At 43.1% G+C, this 10,564-nt stretch overlaps 2 protein-coding genes across 2 annotated transcripts; both read left to right on the forward strand.

Moving 5' to 3' along the window:
* Positions 1 to 62: 62 nt before the first annotated feature.
* LOC135173025 (small ribosomal subunit protein uS9m) lies at positions 63 to 1,268 on the forward strand. The gene is made up of 7 exons (XM_064139600.1): positions 63 to 179; positions 250 to 335; positions 426 to 501; positions 606 to 731; positions 806 to 848; positions 1,015 to 1,130; positions 1,200 to 1,268. The coding sequence occupies exons 1-7, from the start codon at positions 63 to 65 to the stop codon at positions 1,266 to 1,268; spliced, it is 633 nt and encodes a 210-aa protein (XP_063995670.1).
* Positions 1,211 to 10,399, forward strand: Wtrw (water witch). The gene is made up of 8 exons (XM_064139601.1): positions 1,211 to 1,957; positions 3,278 to 6,270; positions 6,457 to 6,478; positions 6,586 to 6,768; positions 7,020 to 7,031; positions 7,110 to 7,149; positions 7,347 to 10,183; positions 10,262 to 10,399. Exons 2-7 carry the CDS (start codon positions 3,295 to 3,297, stop codon positions 10,024 to 10,026), a joined length of 5,913 nt encoding a protein of 1,970 aa, XP_063995671.1. The 5' UTR covers positions 1,211 to 1,957; positions 3,278 to 3,294; the 3' UTR covers positions 10,027 to 10,183; positions 10,262 to 10,399.
* The last annotated feature ends 165 nt before the right edge of the window (positions 10,400 to 10,564 follow it).

The following is a 10,564-nucleotide window of genomic DNA, read 5'->3' on the forward strand; positions in this document are numbered from 1 at the left end:
TCCAGGCTGCCATCAAATATCTGTTTCCCTCTGGTTTGTTCGAGCCAAGAGCCAGGCCAATCATGGAAGATCCGATAAACATATTTCCACCGAAAAAGGCTGCGCAATTCGACGAACAAGGGAGGCCTTTCCATCCCTTCTTCTATACTAGGATACCCAATTATTATCAAGCCCTTTATGTGAGTTGTGTGAACAAAAATCTATGAATGTTAAAATTAATCCGTTCATCGTCCTATTTATGCCATTCAGGACATGGTTGAGCACATGGAAAAACTGGATAAAATACAGGATGACGAGATACGTCAGGGGCTTCAGCCAAGTGCTGAGAATAAAGCGTAAGTCCAATCATTCAGATTGCAACTGAAAATGGAATTTAAGAAATCTTGGAATAAAAAAAAAAACCAATGAATTCTTTATTTCTGTAGTGACCTGGCGTCATCCTCTTGGTTACCACAGGCGGACATGGAGAAATTATTCCTCGAGCCGCTGATGGAGAGACAGGTATAAAAATTAAATTAATAAATAAGCGATGGAGAAATTATGCATTATATTGAATACAAGTAAGATTAATCAACACTGAATTCTGTTAATCGTTGGTTTTCTAGTACAATTATTTCGTGACATCTGCGGAACGACTCATGAACCACCCATATTCAGCTGTCTGCAAGGAGTTCCTCATGCGATTCAGACGAGTGCACAAGACAAACATTACTGGTCTAGTGATTCCCCCCGTAAATACTGCTTTCTTTTTATTTTCATCTCCGTTAAGTGACAATAAATGTTCAAGGAAATTTTTTTTTTTCAGTTGGAGTATGATGAACACGGAAGACCATACATTTTTGTAAAATGTAAGTTATCTTTTTGTTTTCCAAACACATTAAACATTGCTCGGAATTTATTTTATCAACAACCTTTATTGCAATCTCCAACATTTCCCTGATTGAGAAATCATAAAATATATTTTATACAACATGAATAATTTTTATAATCGTGAAAAAAATAATAATTTTACAGATTCCAGGAAGCAAACAGCAGTAGCTCAGGTAAAACTCTGGGGCAATGGATCAGGTCGGATAAAGATCAATTCGAAGGACATAACTTATTTTGAACGAACTCATCATCGCGAACAAGTAAGTTTTCCGATTTTCATTAATGCTTAGAAAGTACTGCAAAAATGAATACTTTTCTTACGTGAATAGATATTTACAATCAATTATCATTTTTTTAATGATAAAAAAATAAATAATACAGTCTTCACAAGACTATAGCGCGGGTGTATATAAAGCGAACCTAATGGCAGAATATTTATTCTGCAATGTGGTAATTACAACTTGTTTTGTTCTGTTCAATCGAAGAAAAAAATTAATCATGTGTAAAGTGGTGAAAAATATCGCTGGCCTGTGGACAATTTCCAGGTAAGTATTATCCATATAATTTGACCCCAAACAATCACCGTAAATACCCCTCAGAACTCTTGTAATTTTAATAATCAGTGACACAACATGAAAATCCTTTTCGCTGTATCATCAAGAATTGGATTACGTAATTCCGCTGTAAAAAAAAACACCGCAAAATTTTCTTGTAAATTCCAGTGAACGAGGCGGGATATGAATCATCCCCGAAACGAATCGAAAAACCTCTCGCAAAACCCTGTCTCCCGAGGCCCAATCGTCTCCTTCCCCCCCAGAAAAGCCATTCTCGTCGATAAATCGTTTCAGTCGATAGTCGTCAGCGAATGTGACCGGTTCGCGTTGATCCTTACAACGCACAAGTACACCACTTTGATATTACCCACGCGTAATTCCATCCCAGTCGTCGAATGGCTGCATCCACAGTGAGACGTGGGATCATTCGATCAAGACCGTGCAAGCGATTATAAGTGTTGAGAAAAAAAAAAATACTGGATTACCATCGGGAGGAGTCGTCTTAAGGACAACCATGGTATCACCATTGAAAGGTGACTGTCGTGAAATTAATCTCGATTAGTCATAGAAAGAAAAAATGATTCCCGAAAAAAAAATCAATCACTCATAATCGTACGAAATCAATGACAAAGGTCATAATCAACCAGATTAACACCTGTTTACCTCGACATTCTGCCGATAACTCAATTGCAATCATATTTTCGGGGACGAAAATCAATTCACCAGTCGATATCCCGAGATAGGTCTCGAAGACACTGGACATCCCCTCTCATCCACTCTGAATCGTCCACATAAACGTAAATACACGACACCTCCTTCCTTCAATTCCCCCCCTCATTCACCCCACCTTCCCCCTACCCCCAAGTACCGATAAACTGGAGCGTCGTCTGCAATTTATTTGCCCGATTTTCCACTTGACATTCGTAGCCAAGAATGACATTTCGTCCATTTAATCTTCCCGTATGAAACGCGTGTTCGCAATGACGTTTTTCGGTGTTATACTCCTCTACTCATGTCAACCGCGACAATTACCAAGTCATCTTTCTCTCTCACTTCGAACTCAACAATAACATCACATAAATTTTCGTGATTGTAATTCAATAGAGTCTAAACGTTTTTATTCAATAATCGTAAGGCCACGAAAGCATGACCGTCATTGATACATTAGAATTCTTAACTTTCACAATTCCATGCGCGTATTAGAGTAATTGAAGGTCATCCTTACATCCGTCCTAGCATTCTCAGGATCCATCCCGGAACATGATGTACGGAAAAATAATGAAATGCTGATAAAATGGGAGGTCACTGGTATTTCGTTGGAGATCGAATGAGCGTTTCGATAGGGGAAACATCGATGTTGAACCGATTCTATTCATCAAATATTCCATGCTAGATGATGCGAATTTTTCCTATCATTGGGGGGCTCAAAATTACTTCTTAATTTTTTCTTATGATAAAAACATTATTTGTTGAAGATATCTAAAAGAAGTCTCGAAATAGTTTTCTTAGTCCATTAACCGTCATGTAACAAAAATCGAGATCGCGATACCTCATGTGTTACGAATTGTTTTGCGGAGGAACTTGAGTGCTGTAACAAATGTCATTACAAAATTTCTCCTATCTCCTTTAGATTCGAACACAATTTTCGAAAACTCGATTGAAAGATAAGACCACTTATCTCGGTTTACCACTTTGCCACTGAAATAATTAACAGGCAAGAGGGGAAATTCCCGTCGAAGCGCTCGAGCAAATCTCTGGCGAAAATTCCTTGACCTCGTGCCTTTTGTCGTTCCATTCCTTCCAGTGCATCTCCGTTATTCCCCAATACGAGTAAAGAATATATAATTTTCCAGTCAGTTGAGAGTGAACGATGAAGTCGACGAACCTGGGGGACAGATGTCCTAGTGTGCCGATTCTTCCGCCACCCCGTAAACGCGTGACCCTGGAGCAGAGTTACTCGTCCCCAGGTTATGCTTCTTCAAGTCCAGGTGGTCGTAGATACCGTCCACATATGTCACTATCCCTGACACGATGGCTTGCATCAAAAAAGTCGTCGATAGATGCCGAGGAGAATGCAGAACCGACGGAATGCTGCATGGATTATGGAAAGCCCCCACCCATTGAGGAGCCCCACTGTTACTCCATGTGCATGAGTGAAAGCTCCATCATTGATGACGAAGGAGTTCTCTTCGTATCGCACGACATCATCACAGGGCTCCTACTAAACCACATGAGGACACTGGGCGGAAGGGTGCATCTTATCGAGGACCTTGAGACTGGTCAGTTTGATGATCCGGAGAACCTGAAGAATGCCCTGCAGACGTTCAAGAAAATCGAGATAAACACGCTGATGTTGTACATTTGTTATTTGGGCCGAGACGACCTTCTACCAAGTATTCATGCGGCGGGAGCCGATCTCAATCACAGTGAACAGGAGCGCGGACTGACAGGTCTTCATCTCTGTGCATATTCGGATTGTCTGAATGGTGTTAAGTACCTGATAACTCACGGAGCAAACGCCAATAACTGCAAAATTCACAGTCCCTTTCACTACGCAGCATTCGGTAATTCTTTGGCTGTTGCGAAATACTTTCTAGAGCTTCACTTCAGTCAGGATGGTGGGCATGGCGATGAGAGTGTTCTTAACGTAGCAGCTAGGAGTAATTCACAAGACGTTGTTGCACTGTTAGCCCCAAATAATCCCTCGTTAAATCGTTTAGACTCAACCGGTCTTGCGCCAATTCACTATGCTGCTGATCATACCGATTCTTCATGCTTGACAACACTCTTAGACGCCGGATGTGCTATTGATTTGTCAACGAAAAAAGGTGATACAGCACTGCATATTGCTGCTGAAGGTGGATGCACTGATAATGTTGATATACTGATTAAGAATCATGCCGATGTCAGGCTCAAGAATTATCGAGGTCAAACAGCACTTCACCTTGCTGCCAGGTCACATTCATTGGAAAGCGTTGAGGCACTGTTGCGCAATGGTTCGTGTGATCCTAACGTTGATGATAATGATGGAAGAACAGCCCTGCATTTTGCCCTTGGTAGGTCACTACTCGCTTACGACGTTACGGAACTTCTAATTGGATGGAGAGCGGATGTTAACAAGGCTGACAAATATGGCTATACCCCGTTACATGTGGCTGCTTTGAATGAACTATCACAGTGTGTTGATGTTCTCATTCAATACGGTGCTGATCTGAGTGCGAGGACCAAGGGGGGAACAACTGCATTGTCCATAATTCTTCGCAAAACGCCTACATCATTGTGCATGTTCAAGCAGAGACTTGACGCATCTATCACACTTCATCAACAGAGCACGGCTGCAGGAGAAGTGGAATTGAGAATTGATTTTCATCCTCTTTTGCAACACAAGGGTCAAGGGGAGATCGGTTACTTAGGGACTTTCGTCAAGGAAGGATACAAAGAAATCTTGGAACATCCCCTATGTCAATCCTTTCTGCATCTCAAGTGGCAAAAGATCAGGAAGTACTATGTGGGAAGACTCTTCTTCTACCTGCTGTATGTCGTAGTTCTGACGTCCTGGGTGATGACAGCACTCGCTCATAACTGCTACAATGAGTCCCACGGACAGGTGGACGAAACAGAGAGTCTCCCTTTGTGCGGCAATTCTACGGGTCTTAAGGGTTTCTTCCATCGTCATCCTGAGGTCCTGGAGGTCGAGTGGTATGCTTTAGTTGTTCTGACTGTTTTGGAAGGCGTCAGGAAGGCGACTGGAATCCTGACATATCCCTCGGTTCAGCAGTTCTTCATGCAGCCGGAAAATATCGTTGAATGGTGTGTCATAGTAAGTGTTTTTGCAACGTCATTCGTTTACACTGGGAGGACGTACACCTGGCAGAGTCATGTGGGTGCCTTTGCGGTTTTATGCGGCTGGAGTAATCTGATGCTGATGATCGGGCAACTGCCCATGTTCGGAGCATATGTCGCCATGTTCACGAGTGTTCAAGCACAAGTCTTTAAACTACTACTTGCTTATGCTTGTCTTCTCGTTGGTTTTACAGCAAGCTTTTGCGTCATCTTCCCAAGGTCTAAATCCTTCAGCTCGCCGCATACAGGTCTCATTAAAGTTCTAGTGATGATGACAGGGGAGTTGGACTTCGAAGAATTATTTTTTCCGGGAGAAGAGGATGTTGGAAGGCATGTAGACGTGGGTAGTACATCGTGGATTCTCCTGCAGGTCTCAGCGCAACTCTCATTCGTCCTCTTTCTTCTGTTTGTCACCATTGTTCTGATGAATCTCCTGGTGGGCATTGCGGTGCATGATATTAAGGGGCTGCAGAAGACTGCGGGCCTTGCGAAGCTCGTCAGACAGACGAAACTCATATGTGACGTAGAGAGTGCACTTTTACTGGCTCTTCTTCCTCACAAGATGGTGAAGCTTCTCAGTTGGACGACGCTTGTCCTTCCGTCTCCTTTGAGGGCTGTTCTTACGGTCAGACCCCTCAATCCCAGGGAGAACAGGCTACCCAGAGATGTTCTCGCTGCTGCTCATCGGGTGGCCAAGCATAAGAAATTCGTCAGCAATACTTTGTCATCGAAGAGAAGCTCTAATGCTTATTTATATAGGAGAAAAAGCGAGCCTCAAACAGCGTTTCGTTATATCGAAAATATTAACGCTGATATGGATTATGATTTCGATGGCAGGGTTGCCACTAGACTCCAAGAGAGAATTATAGAGTTGACTAGCATTTGTGAAGCTAATAGACAATTAATTCAGGAACTTGTTACAGTGCTGGCCACTGATAAGATATCTAATTCAACGGGTAAGGAGAAGGAGGAAGTCATCGAGGAGGAGAACAACGAGAAAGGGTAGATTTTTGTACGATTTTTTAGTAGTTAAAGGATAAGTTTATTTGGTTAAACGGTATAGAATTACTGTCTTCGCTCTTCTCCTTTTTATACGCAATGACATTGTATAAAAGCATCCAAATTTTTTCATGAATAAATGTTATTAATTTTACTGCGTCCTTGATTATTACCTTCGGATTTCTTTCAGGAATTTTATCACTCCGAGTCACGTATGATCTGATTACGTGAAATTTCGTGGAAAATGAAAATAATTTCTTGCACTCATTATTCTCAATTTCAAGTGTCGCAATTCAACCAGTAGTTTTTATGTTTAAAGAATACGGAATGCCGATGAAATTTGACAATCCGTTGTTTATTGAACCACGTAGGAATGGACAAATAGAGAGGAAGTTGAATAAACTCGACGGAATGATCAATCTTATTGTCATCGTTAGTTCAGTAATCATTGCTACAATTCGTATTTCCCAAGAAGTCGGTTCAATTGTAGCGGTCAATAAAGGTAATTATGATACAAGTCCATTATCATCAGAAACCCGAGGATGTTTCAACGTTTTAAATCACGAGAATGATCCGTTGAAAGTACAATAATAATACGTGATCTTGATGATATCGCCGATAACAATTCTCCAATTCAATTTGCCGATAAAGTTTATCTTTTCTGTGGAATAAAAAAAATATCAATTTGAAATTCATACGGACAGATCTAACTCATAAAATCCCCATGAAAATTTAAATAATATTGCTGTTAAGCGGTGCCTCAACGTGACATGACATCGAGGTCGCTATAAACAGTAATGGGCATCGTTGACAGACTCTCGGCTATATTAAACATGATTCCAGTCATCGTGACGTATCACCACAGGCTTGACAGTGGTGGAGGGTAAGAATTAAAGTAGGGAGTGACCAAGAGTGTGAGGCTGCGCCATTCCTCCTCAGTCTATTGTCAGCGTGTCGCGTTAACTCGTCCCACCAAAGGGAGAAATAATAGTTGATAAATTGGTTTGAACATAGACACCCGAAAGTGAATGATTATCTGGAAGCCGGTCCCGAGTTTAACGTGCTAATGAGCCAGTGATACCGACGAATAATGGAGGCAGTGGATCTCCGTGAATTCGGCGATATGGACCCGAAGGGTATAACTTCATCGTCAAGACTACGACATTATTCCATGGCAACCCTTACAGACGCCATGAGAAATAATCGAGATCCTCTGTCGGTGCGAATGGCCTCGACCTACAGATCTGCTAGATTATCTCGCTCACGTGACATGCCAGAGAAAGTTATCGTGACAGATCCGTCTGATGAGTCCATCAAACACGTGGAGATTGACGCAGGTCAGCCTCCACCAGTCGATGAATCCCTTTTCTTCGATAATCTGGAGGCCCTGCGCAATGTTGAAGTGAGTGGGCCGAGTTTGAAGAGTGCTATGTGGTCTGTAGTCAGTGTTGCGGAGTTGAAGAAGCTGCTGGAGATGGAACAAGGTGAGATTGATGCACCGGAAATTGATACTACTGTCCTCGCAGATTGCGAAGGTCGCTTCAAGAACATTGCCTACATATGGGCATGCTTCAGAGATCTAGATCATCTCCTCACTAAGCTCGAAGCAGCTGGAGCGCAGATTGATTACGTCGAGCCATGCATCGGCATCAACGCCATCCTGGCGGCCTCTTTATCAGGAAGTATTGCTTGCCTCAAACATCTCATTGCACGCGGGGCTGATGTTAATTACGCGAGTGGTAGCAGTAATTACACCCCCCTGCACTTCGCGGCCTTTGGAAACTCTCGGGAGGCCGCTGAAGTTCTGTTGGACAACGGGGCCAAGTTGTACATAAATGCGAATCTCCAGGACACTGAACCAGTCCTTCATTGCGCCATTCGTGCACGATCGCTGGAGGTCGTGATCCTTCTTCTTGAGAGAGGGGCCAGCGTTGTCCTGAAAAATCATCACGGTGAGACACCTCTTCACGTGGCTTGTTTTGTTCAGGATCTTCCTTGTGTCGAAGCCATTCTCAACACTCCGGGGACTGACGTTAATGCTGTTGATCGCGCTCACCGGACACCCCTTCACTTTGCAGTGATGACAACAGGATCTTCCGCGGAATTGGTGGAATTATTATTGAAGCATGGAGCCAATGTCAATGCAAGTGACAAGGTTGGCTTCACGCCTCTTCATATCGCAGCTCTCAATGAACAAAGTCAGTGTGTCGATACCCTCATCTGGGCGGGGGCTGATGTCAGTGCAACTACCGGCACTGGTCTCTCCGCTTTGAACGTCATTCTTCGAAAGATTCCCGAGTCTCTTCAAGTATTCCGACAGCGGCTGGATGCATCCATCAGGCTCAAACGACCTGTCCCTCACAACCGGGAATTCGAGATGCGGTTGCACTTCGATCTGCTCTTCCCCAGCAACAACCCCTGTGAAACGAGCTTCATAAACACTTTTGTCCAAGAACGCCGGAAGGATCTGCTGTCCCATCCCCTCGTGATGGCGTTCCTCCACCTCAAATGGGAGAAAATCCGCAAGTTCTATCTCATGAGGATCTTCTTGTACGCGATGACTGTCATCTGCATGACAACTTATGTCTTGACAGCCCTTGCCTATAAGTGCTACAACTACGCTGACACTGGCGCGTCGAAGGTCTGCGGGAGCAAGCGATTGACAGGCTTTCTTTTCAGAAAGACTGTCATTGAGATCGAGTGGTACCTCTCCCTGTTTCTGACTTGTATCACAATACCCAGGAAGATCTTTGGCTTCATGGTGCACAAGTCAGCAAGGCAGTACTTCTCGAGTATCGATAATGTTCTCGATGGAGTCGTCATTCTCAGTGTCTTTATGACGTCATTTGTCTACACTGGGAAGACGTACGACTGGCAGAACTACGTCGGTGCCTTCGCCATCCTCTGTGCCTGGACCAACCTTATGCTGATGGTGGGACAACTGCCGGCATTCGGAACGTATGTGGCCATGTTCACGCACATACAATTCGAATTCGCAAAACTTCTTCTCGCTTATTCTGGGCTACTCATCGGATTTACAATCAGCTTTTGCGTGATTTTTGTTGGCGAGCCATCCTTCGGCAATCCATTTACAGGATTGATCAAGGTGCTTGCGATGATGGCCGGCGAGCTGGACTTCGAGGGGCTGATCAACCAGTCTGACCAGATTACCGATGGGCCCTTTGTTTTGTACCATCCGTTGTCGGTGTGCTCGCAAATTCTTTTCACTCTTTTCCTGGTCTTTGTGACAGTGATCCTGATGAATCTCCTCGTAGGCATTGCTGTTCATGATATTCAGGGCCTGAGGAATCACGCGGGACTGACGAAACTCGTCAGGCAAACGAAACTCATCCTCTTCACGGAGATGGTGCTGAACAATAATGCAATTCCCTTCACCTTCAGAAAGTGGATGTCTGATCATGATATCGATATGGAGAACAGGAAGAGGGTGTTGGTGGTCAAGCCTCTCAATCCTCTTGAGAAGAGACTCCCGAAGGAAATTCTCAAGACTGCTTACGAGGTTGCCCAGCGGAATGCACCTATCGTCGATGATGACAGCATCAGTCTCAGTCAACATGTCACATGGATGAAGCAGCAGAGTAATGATACAGCGGAGTGTGAAGTTCAAAGCACTATCAATCAAATATCCAGTGGGGTCAGGGCTAATGAGGCGGGACTCAAAGTCATCAAGGCGCAAATGCTCGATAACAATAAAATGCTGGCCGATATTTTATCCAAAATCACGAATAACAAAAGATGATGGGAATACAAATTTACTCATTTTATTTAGTGAAGATTATCTTTTGCATTTATTACGTAATCATAATTTATTATTGTTAGAGCAAATACTTCTCTGGAATTAAGTAATCTCTAGGGTTGAGTAGACGAGAGGTTTATGATGTTCTTTATTATTTTTGGTGAGCTTTTGAATTATGGAATATTAAGAAAACAATTGGAGACGTATTGATCATGTTTATTTATTGGTAATGTTTCAGATCATATTTCCATTAATATTTTCGGGCATGGAAAATAGCATTGACGTTGAAGCTACTGTGGAGGGAAGTGGACCCACTGGTCAGGCTGGGGCTATTCGATGGGGCATTGCCTGGGGTCTTCGCAGCTTTGTGGATGCGACGATGATAGAGAAAATGAGAGTTGGTGAGGAACAATGAAGAAATGATTATGTGTTTCTTGTATATATTTTTTCTACAACATAGTGAGGATATACAACTAATTTATTATCATTTTTTTTTGCAAAAATTTCAGCCGGACTTCTGTCGATTGATTGGCGTACGCGA

Source organism: Diachasmimorpha longicaudata, chromosome 2, assembly GCF_034640455.1.
Source record: "Diachasmimorpha longicaudata isolate KC_UGA_2023 chromosome 2, iyDiaLong2, whole genome shotgun sequence".
Lineage (NCBI taxonomy): Eukaryota > Metazoa > Arthropoda > Insecta > Hymenoptera > Braconidae > Diachasmimorpha > Diachasmimorpha longicaudata.